We start from the raw sequence: 15,499 nt of genomic DNA, 5'->3' as shown, positions 1-15,499 counted from the left end.
CCCAACCATCGTAGCCATGGTCCCTAGTAACCTAGGTGCCAAGTGAAGCCAGGACTGTGTGACTTACATCTCAGGAGATGTTATTACCCTCACAGTGCCAGGCGATGTCGTGGGAGCAGGCTGGGGTCCTTCCATCCGTGGAGGGTGACAGCCGAGCAACTGCACAGGGAAGCCCCGTTCAGCTCAGTGGTATATTCTCGAATCACTTCCTGGCTCTCGACCCTCCTGCCACTCGACCAGCCCACGTCCCATAATGAACGACAGTGGGGAGCACCCTGACGTTTGCCCTTTTTAAGGCTCTTATCTCTGTTCTGAATTCCCTTGATACAGAACACTGGGAACTGAGTTGCTTAAGTTCAGGATGTTCTCGCTCACTGTTACCTTCCGGATATTCTTAATTCAAGGTTAATGGTGTCCTTGACCTTTTCAAGTTACCTGTGTTTATATACTAGAGCCAAGAATCCAGGTATCTATTAGGGGAAACATAAGATTAATTTATATAAGTCAAGTATTTATCTAGGCACCTGGTCAAACCCTCATAGATGCTACAGCCTTACATGCCCCCAACATTAGGAATAAGCTGTAGAATTGTGTTCCTGCACACAGCGGAGGTGCTCAACAGATAGATTTGAAATGAGGGGATGATTGTAACCCATCAATCATTTTTTTTTAAACCCATCAATCTTTTAGCCTGGAGAATAGAGAAGATCCATCTCTTTGTGCGATCGAAGCTACTTGGAGACCAAGACCCTCTTTATTATTGTTCAATCTAACTGTGGCTACGAGGCCTCTTTATGGCTAATAGCCGGTATCTTGTGGTAGATTTTACTAGGGGGTGTGTGTGTTAATATTTCAATAAGAGAGTCCTCACGAAGGCAGGTCTGTGACCTGTGTCACCTCTGGGTGGAAGCAGGTGAGGGCAAGCGCACCGTCTGCAACGCCCGCTCCTCCGCCGCCGCAGTGATGGCAGACGCGTCGGTGGTTCTAACATTGCTGTATAAATCCAGCTTCCGGAAACCTGAGCAAATGCATGGGAAGCACCTGTCCTTGCAGATCACTTGGATGGATCTACCTGAATCCTTTTTTTAATATATCTTTATTGATTTCAGAGAGAGGAAAGGAGAGGGAGAGAGACAGAAACATCAATGATGCGAGAGTCATTGATCGGCTGCAGCCCGCAACCCGGGCATGTGCCCTGGCTGGGAATCGAACCCCGATCGCCTAGATCCCAGGTCGATGCTCAACCACTGAGCCGCGCCCGGCTGGGCTCTACCTGAATCTTGAGTGACATTTGGGGGTTGTTACTGCAGCATACTTAGCCCATCTTTCCTGCATAAATTTTCAATATTAACCTATTTGACTTTTATTTATATAAACAATATAATCTCTCTCAGACTGCCAGGCTCAAACAATTTGAACACAGAGGGACCCATGAGGACCCTCCCTACCTGAGCAAAACAGTACTCTTCCTATTTGCTTAGTGAGTAGACAGAGAATAAATGAAACAGTTGAGCCCAGCCGGAGTGGCTCCGTGGTTGAGCGCTGACCCATGAACCAAGAGGTCATGGTTCGATTCTGGGTCGGGGCACATGCCCGGGTGGCTGGCCTGATCCCCAGTAGGGGGCGTCAGGAGGCAGCAGGTTGATGTTTCTCTCTCATCGATGCCTCTCTCTCTCTCTCCTTCTCCCTTCTTCTCCCTTAAAGAAAAATAGAACAAAAAAATAAACGAGTTGAGTGACTGAAATCCTTAATTCCTGTATGTATGCCTGTTTGTAGGTCTGAATAAAGTGTTTTCAAGATGTTTCCAGGCCCTTTGAACTGAGGAAATAGCATTGTGACCCCACTGCCAACCTCTTTGCACTTTTATTAATTCCTCGAATGCTTCATTTCACACATAAGTGGCTGGGGTCAGGCCAAAGCCAAAGGACAGATGACAACTTCAGGCCAAGTGAATGCATTCTGTGAGCGGACAGCTGGATCAGGGCGGGAAGGGGAGGGTACAAGAGGTGCTGGGTTTTGAGCAAGCCCAGGACGCCTGGCCCTGGCTACAGAGGGCCTGAGAGGACAGGAAGAGGGTGAGAGGGAGGTGAGTTCACCAAAACTCAGTTCCAAAAAAGGGTGAGTCTGGGAGGACCTCTTCAGGGGGTCTTATGAAAGAATAAATATCCCAGAACAGTCAGAAAAGTTACTTAAACAATGAGAATGGACTGGGTCATCTTATATTAAAGGGTTTTATGCAATAGTGTGTTACTGACACAGGAAGAGATGGAACAATGTAAGAACCACCAAAAACAGGCCAAAGTATGTCTACACATATATATCATATGCATAATAAAAATAGATTACCAAGATTATGAAAACTAATGAATGGTTCAATGAGTAATTCTCAGTTAAGTGGTTCAGCATTTATTATTTTTTCTTTTTTTAATATATCTTTATTGATCTCAGAGAGAGGAAAGGAAAAGGAGAGAGATAGAAACATCAATGATGAGAGAGTCATTGATCAGCTGCCTCCTGCATGCCCCCTGCTGGGGATCGAACCTGAAACCTGGGCATGGGCCCTGACCAGGAATCGAACCCCAATCTCCTGGATCCTAGGTCGATGCTCAACCGCTGAGCCACGCTGGCTGGGCTGGTTAAGCATTTAGAGGAAAATAAAATCAGATTTTTTACTAATATATAAAATTCAAAATCAGAAGAAAACATAAGTAGTGACTTATGTAGTCCTGGAGGGGAGAAGAGCTATCTAAGAACGATATCAGAGAAGAAAACCCAGAACGATAATATTGATACATCTGGCTACACACACTAAAATATAAAACTTCTCTGCCAAAAAAGTAAGACAATGTAAGATTAAAATGGAAATGCTTATTTATTTGCAAAGTACATAACAGATAATTCAACAAGAAAATGATGAATATCTAAGTAGGAATGAGAAGAGAAATACCTAAGAATGAGAAGAGAAAATTCATGAAATAAGAAATACCAATGGCCAATAGTAATGAAACATGAAAAATGTACAATCTTAGTAGTAATTAAAGAAATTCAAATTAAACAGCAATAAGTATCCAAAATTTATGGACTAGAGTTAAAGCTGTACTCAGAGGGAAGTATCCTTTGCTTTCATTATTGAAAAGGAAAAAAGCAGAAGCATGGACACGGAGTGTGGAGTTAAGCCGTCTCCGATGCATCCATCCTTCCTCCCTCTCAGGCCCAGCGGCGCTTCCACCCCTGCCCTCCCCAGACGTCGTCCTCGGAGTGAATCCAAAGTGCACAGCGTCTTTTCTGGTCCCTGCCTTCGGAGTGCCTGGCAGGCCGCCCTCATCTGTACGGGGAGATGGTCACTAGGAACTGCAGGCGGCACGGGACGGTCAGCGCAGCTGGTCAAGGTTTGCTCCCCAGGGGATGTTCGTGCTCGGTAAAGGGTCACACACGCAGCTCTCCTGTGGCAGCTGACAGCGCTTTTGTGACTGCCGATGCCACGGTTTCCTATGTGAATAGGAAGCTGCACTCGGCAGAAGCACCAGGCAGGGCTGGACAGTGAGTTCTTTTGCATACACGACCACCTCAGGTCCCTTGGTAATAACTGCAGGGTTGAGACGGCTTCCAGGGTCCCCTCCGGGCCGAATGGGTGGTAGTTGAGTCTGCCACTGACACGGGGGAGGAGGGGGCAATATGTGTGCTAGTGTTTGCCCTTCTTGGCGTAAGAGGGCACTGCTCCGCAGGACCTGAGGGAACCAAACCAGGGGGACCCCCTGAGCTGCATCAGTGAGCCAAGTGAAGGTGACTCTGGGACCTCTGCAAGAATCCCGGTGCTTCCACCAGCTGGGCTTCCAGGAAGCCCAAGGACAGCGTTAGAGCACAGACCGACAGCTCGTGGGACAGCAATGGCAGCTCCCTTTGAGACCTGCAGGAGATCCCCACCATCTCTCTGTGGACTGAGCCCCCTCCTGGTGTCCTCGCAGGTCCCACGAGAGCCTCTGCAGTTTCCTTAGTTACAGGTCCTCAGCCTGAACGCCTCCGCACAACCAAGATCACAAGTAAAACTTAGCAATGTTCTAAAAAAAACACCTGGTTCAGAGAAAAGTCCACGGTCTTTCCCTGCTGATGCTGAGGGGTAGGGGTGGGGGAGGCCTAGGGCTTGATCTTTTTGGACTTCACAGGATACCCCGAAAGATCAAAGAGATAGCTCAGGGAGATGTCCACCAATCCAGCCTCCACAGGGCCAGTCCTGCCCTGGCGGGGATTCTGTAATCAGCCTAGACACAGAGACCTGAGGGGGGCAGGCAGGAAGCTGGGTGGGGTGGCACGTGGGTCCTGCTCTGTAGAGTTCACAGTGAAGGTTTGGACATGTGACAGACACACATAGGAGCAGAGAATTCCCCCAGTCCCAGGGCTTGCTGGACAGCGAGGGCTGACAGGTCCCCCAGGGGAGTGTGTCTGGATCTGACCCTCGAGGGCAGGGGCATTTAGGAAAAGTGTCCTAAGTGGGTGTAGCAACAGGGGCAGAGGGGAGGGGGGGAAGCAGGAACAGCTGAAGCTGCAGGCAAGGGGCTCCGGGGACCCCACCACTCACCTGGCCCCTGGCGGGAACCTGAGTTTCCAGCCCTGTCTTAGAGCCACCAGCAGAGGGCAGCATGAAGCCACTGCTGCCGCCCAACTAAACCAAACTACCCAGGAAAAGAAGCCGTGCTCCGAGCCACACGTCAAAGTCCCGCTGCTTCGCTCTGGACATAGCTTGGGGCTGAGTCAAGTTCCGGAGAAGGTTGTGGGGTCCCACATTTTCCGGGAGGACTGCACTCCACTCATTCATTCGTTTACTCATTTATTCATTTAGTACTCTCAGTTCTTGAGAGTGATGTGGTCCCAGGCCTGTTAAGGGCCCTGGGACTTCACTGTGTGACACAGGCTGTCCTGCTCATCATAGCAGCCGCAGGAACGAATGCCTGCCTGGCACCCACTGCGGGCCAGTGCTCTCCTGGCTGCCTTGCTGTGTCAGTCCATTTGTTCCTCACAACAGCCCTGTGAGGTGGGCACTAGTCATATCCCAATTTTACCAAGAAGGGAACTAAAGCACAGAGTGTGTCACTTGCTCAGGGTCCCACAGCTGCCGCATAGTGGAGCCAAGGTTTGAATCCAGCCAGTCTGGCTCCAGAGTCCTCTGAATGACTTTGCTTCACTAACAGCTCAAACCAGTAAATGGTCAGGATGATCTCAGGTGCCTACAACTGCTAATAAGAAAATAAAACCAAGTGTTGCAATGGTGACTGGGTTGGAGTAACCTTAGATTCAGTGGTCAGACTTTGGAGGACAATGGTGATATAAGAACCAAGGCCTGGCAGGAATGGGATCATGTTATCACCCACACAATCTCTGTTGAGCCCTAGGGTTCCAGTGCACAGCTCAGGGCCACTTGTGGGCCCCTTTGTCCATGACCAAGCACTCACATACCTCACCCAGGGTCCCTGACACCACCCCAAGCCAATGCTCCTCAATGAGGGGTACTCAGAGTAGGGCACCTGGATATAGGCTGGGAGCGGGGCAGGAACTGAGACCCTTAACAGCAGGATGCTGCGAATTTCAAGCCCTGGGTCTGCTGGTTTCTATACAGAAACTCACACACTCACATATGCACAAAGACCCCTAAATTCATGTACACGTAATTCTCCACTCAGTGTTTCGCTCTGACACTCGCCAGAGCTGTTCCAGGCCCAGACCCGCTGCCTGACGTCAGGAGGCAGTCAGACCCTGGACATGCAGGGGGAAGGATTCAGGTCAGCAGGTGCTTTTAACTAGTGGGTACTGATCAATTGAGATTATTTGGGGTGCAAAATTATAGAGTTAAGCAGGACCTCCTTCACCTCATGAGGGGCCTACAAGGATGGAGAAGCCCTGGCTCCTGGCTCCAGGGCCTCCCTGCGAAGGTGAGAGGCAGACAGACAGCAGCTGTGGTGATTGTATATTTTGAGCAGTGGTTTCCAAAACTGGTCAAACTTCTGGGTCACTTAGGGGAGTACAACGGGGAAGATTTCTAAGATTTTGATGCACTTGGTCCAGAGTGGAACCAACTTGACCCTATGATTTGTCAAGCCTTCCAGGCAGTTCTGCTGGCCACTGCTCTACAGAGCCGCAGGAGGTGGCACAGGCACTCGGCTTGCCAGGACAGGGCAGGCTGGACCTTGGGTTGACGGTGGCCAGCTTAACCCCAAGTGTTTGTTTAGCTAACAAGTGGTTACTTGCATCCCACTTCTTTTGAGCATGACACCTGCGTTTGCCGGGAAAAGACACTGGTCCATGGCTGGAGACGCTGTCGCCTGAGCAGTTTTCACCCAAGGTTGGGAGCATCCTTCCCAGATAGACCCCTGCCCTGAGCTCCTCCTCTCTTCCCAGAACTCCGGCAGCCACTCAGGGTTACTAAGACAACATTACTTTGCAAAGTCCCCTTCCTGGCATCCCCATGATGACATTCGGTCTCTTCCTGGTTAATGGGAAATAAATCCCTGATTCCTGGCAGGTTATAAAGCACAAATCAGTTGCACAACTGTGAGCAAACAACTTTCCATGTAAGAGGCGCTCTGCCAGGTACAAACATATAGGCCATGCTCTGACTGTGGCCCCCTGGTGCTGGTGGGCGCCAGACAACAGCTGGCCTAGGCACAAAGGAGGGTGGAGGAATGTGAATGCTAGGCCTTTAGCTGGTACCCAAAGTCCCCGTCCCCTGTCTTGGGGATGGCTAAAAGTGAGAACAGCAGAGGTGTAGGACTCCAAAGAAAGGTGATCCTGCAGGGATGAGACCAATTGGTCAATTTAGATCCAGGGACTGAGGCCCGGGGAGCTAATGTGCTACTCAATGTATTAGTCAGGGAGATGCTCCCAACCCTGCATTTCCCACCCACCAACTGCCTCTCCTTCAGCCTCAACATGGCACAGAGACCCAGGCCTTGCTCTCCCTTGGGCATAACCCTGGAGTCCGAACCCAGGCCCCACAGAGGTCTAGACAGCAGCCTCACTCCCAGGAATGCTCTGAGCCGTGACCGTCAGGCCCTCACTCTTCGCAGAGTCAGCAGAGGGAGACTGTGGCTCAGATGCACCTGTCAGGCTCCTGGTCCAAAAGCCAGCCAGGGAAAGGATATGGCAAAAAATGGGGTTCAAGAGGTCGCTCAGAGTCCTCCCTATTCCTGAAATCCCAAGGGGAATGTGCTGCCTAAAGCCCCAAAAGTCTGTCCTTGGAGACTCTGGTTTCATTAGGTCCCCTGTCAATCATGTCCATCATCGTAGGTCTCTTGGTGAAGGGAACTGTCTGCCCTCAGCCCCTGAGAGAGCCAGAGCCTGTCTGGAGAATCGCCTTGAATCCACAATTTCTTGTTCCAGGCTGTGGGAGGACCGGATGAACTGCAGTTTCTATCTTTAGACTCTCGTGAGAATCCTGTATTTTTAGATTAATGCCTCCTCCTGAGCTAACTTGCATGGGTCCCACTGCTTGCTGGTAAGAATAGGGGAGTAAATGTTGTGGAGGTGGCTGCCTCAACGCTAGGCTGAAGGACGAATAAGGGCAAACATTTACATTTAGAGAGAGGAGACTGGAAAAGGTGGCTGGGTGCTAGATCAGGGGAAGAACAGGCAAAGGAGAAGCCTGAAAGGGGAGCGGAAGAGCCTGCGCTTGTCCTATAGATTTTTACTGTGTTTCCCTGACTGGGGGGCGATTACATACTGGGAAACAACCCATGTGAAGCACATGACTGCGTCTTCTACAATTTTATAGCTGAAGATACTGCTCTTTATGCACAGTATAAACAAAGGAGACCTTCCCCTTGGGGTAGACCACGAGCTCTCACTGCATAAGATAGAAAGGATCATACGGTGCTTACCAGTCCATTTCCTCATTGTTTCCTTGGCTGTGAGAAAATCCAGGTGTAACTTTCATGCTTGGCTGCAGGAATCCTTTTTTTCTGAGTCATTCTATGTGTATCTACTCTTCTTATTAAAAGTTTCTGGTCTTTCCTTTTTCTATCTGCCTTGTCGTATGGTTTGATATGTGCTTCTAAACTATAAGCAGTCCCACCTCCTTTGGTAAGCAGTCTGGATTTTAATTGAAAATGGGGAATTGGTCTGCTCTATATCACAAAAATACTCTCTGCATAGCCCCCAAGTGTAGTGCTTGAAGAAGAGCCAGTGGGATTGAAAATTCAGTGATGTGACAGTGTAGTTGTGCTAGAGGCCAGGGACACAGAGCTGCCCTGTCACCCGCATCCTACCAGCCCCAATTCCTTCAGTATGTCCAGCCCAGCTCTCGCCCCTGCCTGGGAAGTCCTGCAGAAGGAGCACATCTGGGAGAGACCTCTCCCTGTATTCACTTCTCAGATTCGATCCACACACCCATGTGGGGATTTTTTGGTGTACCTAGTCAACAAATACTCATCAAGTACTTCCTGAGCATGAGGTGCTCTCTCTGGTTGCTCAGATACAAAGAAAAATAAAAAAGAAAACTAATTTTAACGAAAATATTTCATTAAGTGGCCCTTGACACATTCATGAACTATTTTTCAATCTCATTTTGTGACTCCTAGAACTGGAGCTGCAATTCACTCTCCCCTCAGTTTGCGGTATGGGCCCTGCAGATCCTCAGCTCCACCAGCCCTGAGATTTGCTAAAAACCATGCATGGTCATGAGCAAGACTGTGGGCCCACGGAGTCAGATTCCTTCCCAGAGGGAGGTTTGGTTTGCTGACTGAATGACGAATCATTTGACCCACAGGGTGTGAAACTCACTCTTGAGGAGTTTTTCCTCTTGTTTCTACTAAAAATGGACCTATTGACCTATAAGAGGGCAAGGACATCACAGAAGGAAGGGGACTCTGAACATGGACAGACTGAGACCGATAACGCCCTGTGAAGAGGAAGGTCAGTGGTCTGCCTGACCTTTCGCCTCCCACCGTGATCATGGCATTCGCCACCTTATCAGATCAGTTTCCTCAAAGCGTGCAGGAAGGAAAGGCTGTCCTTTGTCCTCATGATCACCTCGGTGACTATAAGGAGGCCACAGCCACTTGGGCAGGGGCAGGGAATTCCTGGGACTAATCATTGTTACCGGTGGTTGTGTAAGAAAAAGGGGTTCTGTGAAGAGTCACCTCACAGGGTGATCTCATCATAAATGTCTAACTGGGCAGGTTACAGCGAGTAGTCACACTCCAGGCATTTCTCTTTTTTAGTAAAAGGTTTATCTATGCCTTGAGCTAGCTGTGTCCATTGTTCTCCGGCATCTAGGTTAACACACCTTCGAAGTGCCTCTTTTCGGACCTCTCGAGGGGAATCGCCCTCCAGAGAGCACACGGTCTTGTTGTCTATCCTGTAATCCAACCCCTGCCCTGCCTTCTCCGCCTTCAGGCAACCTTCCTTTCGTTCCCTCCTTAACTCCAAATGCATAAAGGAAGCTGCAAATCGTCATTCTGGGAAGCGTCTTCTCCGTTGTCTTGCTTCCAGGCCTATGCTCTGTTTGGTTCAGAAAAACTTTTTTTTTTTTAATATATCTTTATTGATTTCAGAGAGAGGAAAGGAGAGGGAGAGAGAGAGATAGAAACATCAATGATGAGAGTCACTGATCGAGCCCGCAACCTGGGCATGTGCCCTGACCGGGAATCGAACCCCGATCGCCTAGATCCTAGGTCGATGCTCAACCGCTGAGCCACACCCGGCTGGGCCAGAAAAACTTTTATAAAAATTCTCTACAGGTTCAGACGTTCTAGTGTGGATTTTGGATATTGCCAATTTTGGAAATTGGCAGTGGAGGGCTTTCTGGTGCAGCTAATGAACAGCTAGATCAGCATCCATGGCATAGATAGGGCTGGGCCAGCCATGGGAAGGAATCGAGGGCAGCAGAGTTTGGCATCAAGCATTGGCAGCCCTTGGACAAAAGGAGGTGGGTCTCGTGGAGGCAGATGTGGCCCTCCGCTGGGCCCTCTGGGGGCCACAGTGTCCTAGCTGAAAAAGGAGAGAGCTAGATTGGCCCCCTTCCGTGGTTGACTGTAACCCAGTGGCTTGCTCTTAGGCAGGAGAAAATGCCAACCTTTGCCAAGAACTGGACCAGAAACCCTCATGTCCCACAGCCAGCCTCTTTTCACTTCCCCAGCCCACGGTCCAGTACAAGCCCTCACTTCCCTCCCACCCCCAAGAAGGAGTCAACAGGGCCAGAGAAGCCGTCACTGTTTCTCTTTCAGAGTGGCAGGGAGCTCAGCAGAGCCCGGGAGGGCTGAGGAGCCTGCCTCCTCAGGCTGGGAATTCACAGACGGCCAGGTAGGAGGAAGAGCAGGACACGTCATTCCAGAGCCCGTCCCTTTGGAGGACCACACAGTCCTCCTTCAGGTTATGGTCGTTAGGCTCGCCCTTCTTCCAGTTGCTGTAGGTCAGCCTCCCTCCGGTCACATACATAAACTGGCCTTCGGTCACTTCATCTGTGATGCCCAGGAAGACAGAGTCATTGGCCACATCCTGGATGGCTGCGTTCTCCTCGGCATTCTTGGGGGTGGCCACGGTGGCCTGGAGCTCAGCGCACAGAGACTTCACTTTGGAAAGAGGCATCTTTTCACCATTGGTCACATAGAGCTTCTTTCCAGATCTTTTGCCCAACGAGAAGGTTTGCACTGAAATCCCAAAGGGTAGATGGGGTTGACTTGGCCTGGAGCCCAGTCCAGGACGGTGGGTGACAAAGCCCTTGTTTGGGAACTCGGGACTCTGACAAAGAGCCTGTGCTCAAGGCGCCTGGGCAGAGCCTAGCGAGGAAGAGCTCCTCAGGGGTCTAGCAAGGCCCCGGCAGAACGCCTGGCCTCTCCTGGGTACCCGGTCCTGGACACGGTCACTCTGTACAAGCTGCCCCGTGCAGGTGGACATAGGGGAACAGGCTTGGGCCCCACTATCAGGCTTGGTTGGTTTCTATCAGGACAGGAAAGGGGCATGGCTGGCCAACTGAGAACAGTGGGTGCTGGGGATGGAGCAAAGATTCTGCAGTCAGCAGACGTCCAGGCCACCTTTCCTCTGCTGCTTCCCACCTGCGTCCTGTTGGATGAATTATCTACAATTCCTGGACCGATTTCTCTCACTTGTAAATAAAGTAAGTGTAATGCTCACAAATAGCTATGGTGAGAGGAGTGAATGAAACCATGTTATGAGAAAAGGCCAACCTTGCACGGGCCCTGGTATATAATGTGTTCCAAATGTTAGCTCCCTTCTGCCCTCCGGAGAACCTGCAGTGCCCTGAAGATAAAGGCGAGAGCCAGGACCCAGGGTGCGGGGGGCGGGGGGGTGGTGCGGACAAAAGCCTTACGCTTTTTGATGTGGTCCAGTTCGGACTTCAGGCTCCTTAGCTCTCTCTCTAACTTAGCCAGCGCACTCTCAGCACCTGCAAAGCAACACGGAGAAGGGCATTTATGGAGAAAGACGGCCTAAATTGGAGAGCAGAGCATTTTGGAAAAAAGCAACACCACAAATAAAAACAAGAAAACAAAAAGCAAAAGGAAAAACCCTGTCTCCCTGCCCTCCAGATATAATTCATAACTCTTAGAAGCTGTAACTCTGAAACTAACAATAACAATAACTTTTAAACTACAGCTCTGGATCCTTTTTTCCACACACCCCTTAAAATATCGCAGTATTATAATAATTTCTAAGAAAAGGCCTAACTCATTAGCCTTAGAGAAAATTTTGCTTAATCAGACACTGTCATTTCTTATTCCAGGCAAACTCTCTAATATTTTTATTATTGTGAAAGGCCAGTGGACACATATTTACTTGAGATCATCATTTGGTGGCGGTTGTTACTGATTACTGTATTTCACTGTGAATTAATTTATTTAATTACTTTTTGGTTGTTGCTAATCGTCACCTGAGGTTATTTTTTCCATTGATTTTTTTTTTTTTTTTTAGAGAGAGTGGAAGGAAAGGAGGGAGGGGGAAGAGAGAGAGAAAAAGAGAGAGAGATGGAGGGAGAGAGAAACATCAACATGAGGGAGACACATGGACTGGTTGCCTCCCCCACAAACCCCAACCAGGGCCAGAAATCAAACCTGCAACCCAGGTAAGGGTCCTTGACTGCGAATCTAACCCGCCACCCTTCGGTGCCCAGGTGACGCTCTAGCCATGGAGCCACCCCTGCCAGGGCTAATGACTTTATTAATTCATTTATTGCACCAGGGGTCTTATAAAGCAGACCATTTTCATGCCATTTTTGTGACAAAAAGCAAATTCAACAGCGGAGAGGAGCCATTTCCTCCCTCACACCCTGGAGCCTCACACTGGGCTGTTCCCCCTGAAGGAGAGCGGGGCCGCCTCCTGCAGCGCCCTGGGGGGGGGGTGGCAGGGTTCGAAGCCTGCACTCAGGCCCCCGTGGGAATCCCTCCAGGCCCCAAGTAAGCCTGGGAAGAGCGAGAGTGCCAGGCCAGGGGGCAGGGCTGAGCACCTGCCAGGGGGCAGAAGGGTCGCCTCCCACCTGGCCTCGAGTCCCCAGGGCCTGGGCCCCTCAGCCCCCCCGGGGCTGGGATGGGCTCCTTACCTGAACTGTCTCCGCGATCTCCTTTCTGGCCCTTGACTCCTTGCAACCCGGGAGCCCCTGTATTCCCTGGAGGCCCCAATTTCCCTGGAGGGCCCTGCAAGCCTCTCAGCGCCTGCCCTATTGGAAGATGAAAGAAATGTGACCCAGTGGCCATTGCTCATTCCCTTCCTCCAAAAGCTCTACACTAGATTCACACTGACTCCAGAAACCACCAGCCAACTAGTGGTGGCCTGAAGAAGGAAGACCGTCCTGCATCCCAGGGCCAGCTTCCTAGGTGGGCAGCATGCCACCTCGTGTGACAACCACACATCACCAGTTCCCACGTGGCAATGGGGATCCGGGAGAACCGCAGAGCTCTGCTTAGGAGAGGGTGGCCCTGCGCAAGAATCCTTCGGAGCGATGCATCACCCAGCGTGACGGAAGGTGAGCCTGCTCGTGGCCCCGGGCTAGATCCCTCTTGGGAGTAAAGACTGAAGAAGTCAGACCAGCCTCCCGTACCTGGTTCTCCTTTTTCTCCCTTGGGTCCGTCTCGCCCATCTCTGCCTGGGGTGCCATTGGTGACCGGGATGCCACAGGTAATCACTGAACAGGTCTTCTGCGCATCCTCGCAGGTGACGGCTTCTGAGCAGGACACTGTCACCACACACAGAAGGACAGGAAGTGATACAAACCAGAACATGGTCCTCACCTGGTAGTGGAGAAAACCGAGGGAAATAATTTCATCTCATCTTGTTTAGTCAACATTTGCTACTACCTCTGGTGTGTTCGACCCTGTGCCCGCAACAGCAGACACACAGCCCTTGACCCTGAGAGGAGACAGACAAGTAAGTAGAATTAGATCAGTGCTTTTTTCCCTTGATTTGGAATGTTCTAATGTGAGGCTTATTCCTTCCTTCCTTCCTTCCTTCCTTCCTTCCTTCCTTCCTTCCTTCCTTCCTTCCTTCCTTCCTTCCTTCCTTCCTTCCTTCCTTCCTTTCTTTGTCTCTCTCTCCCTCTCTCTCTCTCTCTCTCTTTCTTCTTTGTTTGCCAGCCAGAACCCAGAATTTCTGTTTATACTCCCTTGGCAGGATTTCAGCTCATTCTTCTTCCCCTGGCAGGATTCTCTGCTGCCCAGAGGCCTCCGCAACTCTGTACCCCACCCTGCTGTCAGATTCCCCTCCAGCCTTTGCTCAAGCTGGTCCCTCTTGCAGGAAGCCTCGGCAGCCCAGCCTGCACAGGCCTCTCCCTCTGCTCCTCTCTGGCCGCTAGTCCCAACGTTGCCTAACTACTCACCTGCCCTGGCCTACCCTGTCGGCTCCCTGAGCCCTTCCCCTCCCCAGGGCCCAGTGAGAAGTAGTGAGCTGGAAAGACACTTATCACATTCTGCTCCATCTTTCCTTTCTTTATCTTCTTTTTTATCTGCCTTCCCTGATTGTGCTGGAGGCCAAGGTCAGGCTTAGACACACCCCATTTCCATTCTTCCCTTTGACCACAAGGACCACCCTTCAGTTTGCAGATGGTCAACTGGATCCAAGAAGAACATAAATGCCACAGGTCAGAGAGAGACAGAGGCCCTGAGTGGGCCTGACAACCCCACCAAAGCCCCTGCCTGGGCCTCACCAGGATCAAGTCAGATGGCCAGGCTCTTGGTCCAGGACTCCACCTCTGTCCTCCAGAAATGACTTACTAGGGCCTCCTCAGAGCACGAAGTCTGTGGCACGGAAGCTGTCCTCCAGCCTCAGTCTCTGGCAAATGCCTCAGCAACTTCAGGCCCATTTAGTCTGGTGACCAGGGACATTGCTGGACCCATGACCTTCACCCCAGGTTAATAAACAACCATTCTTAGAACTGTGTGCTGGGCAGTTCTCCAGGGCTGCTGGTGGGCTCTTCAGCACAGCACTGGGTAGCTCTCCTCCTTCTATTGCTCCGTCCCATGCATCCATCTCTGTAGCTGGGCAACTGATCCTCTAGAATCACAGATTCTCAGGATATTTTCCTACAAATATTTTTTATAGAGGGGACATGCATAGACATTCTACCAAACCAAACACATGCTCATGTGTGCTCATGTGCATGTGAGAGCACACACACACACACACACACACAGAGGCACACACACACACACACACAGAGGCACACACCTCTGTATCTGTTGTTCTAATTAATTCACCCCTCCACTTGTGTTTAGTTTACTGACAACAGTGACTCAGCTCATTCCAACCTTCTCATTCAGAACATTTATCAAATGTCCTCCTTGGGCATGTCATGGGGCTAGGCCCCAGGAGAAGTATTTGTAGATAAGCTACATTCAAAGCTGAATGTGGCATTTGTATTAGCTGTTCCAGCCTAAAACACTTCCTTCTATCTTTGCAGAATTGTTTGTCATTCAGATTTCAGTTTAAATATTATCTCTGGAGAAAGGGCTTTCCCTAACCAGTTAACTCTAAGTAGCCACTCTATTAAAATTGTAATTCTCTGCCTATAATTTATCTCTGTAAAATAATCTTTATTTGGCTGCATATCGACTTCCCGATTCCTTTAGAACAGGAACAGAAGTATTGTTTTTCAGCTGCTGTATCCTCACCTGGAAGAGAGTCAAGGGTCAACAGACATTAATGGAACAACCAAATCTTCCAGCATCATGTCCTCGAAGCAGCCCTCTTGATTTCTCTACAGCTAGAGTAAACATCTGTGATGACTTTTTCAGGGTTCTTACTTTTCTAGGGCAGGAGCTCGATATGATTCACCTCCCTGTCTCCAGGGTGCAACCCTGGAGGTACACAGAAGGACCCACTGAGGTAGTGAGGAGAGAAGCAGAGACCATGAGTGGGGCAGATACCAGACTAGTTCATGGCTCCTCCATGCCTGGGCTTCCACGGGTGTCCAGTTTTTATCAGCAAAGGCTGATTAAGTGGTCTTTTTCAAGTCTCTGACATGACCTTTGATTCCTGCCCTCCCCCAAACTTACTCTCACTCTTT

At 50.2% G+C, this 15,499-nt stretch overlaps 1 protein-coding gene across 1 annotated transcript; it reads right to left on the bottom strand.

Moving 5' to 3' along the window:
- Positions 1-10,263: 10,263 nt before the first annotated feature.
- LOC107523860 (mannose-binding protein A-like) lies at positions 10,264-14,385 on the bottom strand. Its single transcript, XM_016195541.2, has 5 exons — positions 14,208-14,385; positions 13,040-13,229; positions 12,542-12,658; positions 11,318-11,392; positions 10,264-10,637 (listed from the first exon to the last, which is right to left on the bottom strand). Exons 2-5 carry the CDS (start codon positions 13,218-13,220, stop codon positions 10,264-10,266), a joined length of 747 nt encoding a protein of 248 aa, XP_016051027.2. The 5' UTR covers positions 13,221-13,229; positions 14,208-14,385.
- Between the last annotated feature and the right edge of the window lie 1,114 nt (positions 14,386-15,499).

This window comes from Miniopterus natalensis, chromosome 14, assembly GCF_054644295.1.
Source record: "Miniopterus natalensis isolate mMinNat1 chromosome 14, mMinNat1.hap1, whole genome shotgun sequence".
Classification (NCBI taxonomy): Eukaryota; Metazoa; Chordata; class Mammalia; order Chiroptera; family Miniopteridae; genus Miniopterus; species Miniopterus natalensis.
This window is presented reverse-complemented; position numbering and strand designations above follow the sequence as displayed.

Coding starts and splice junctions, on each gene's coding strand:
- LOC107523860 (XM_016195541.2), bottom strand. CDS start 13,220: ATGTTCTGGTTTGTATCACTTCCTGTCCTTCTGTGTGTGGTGACAGTG. Junction 12,659..13,039: donor GGGAGAAAAAGGAGAACCAG/GTACGGGAGGCT, acceptor ATCTTCCAATAG/GGCAGGCGCTGAGAGGCTTG. Junction 11,393..12,541: donor AGATCGCGGAGACAGTTCAG/GTAAGGAGCCCA, acceptor GTTGCTTTGCAG/GTGCTGAGAGTGCGCTGGCT.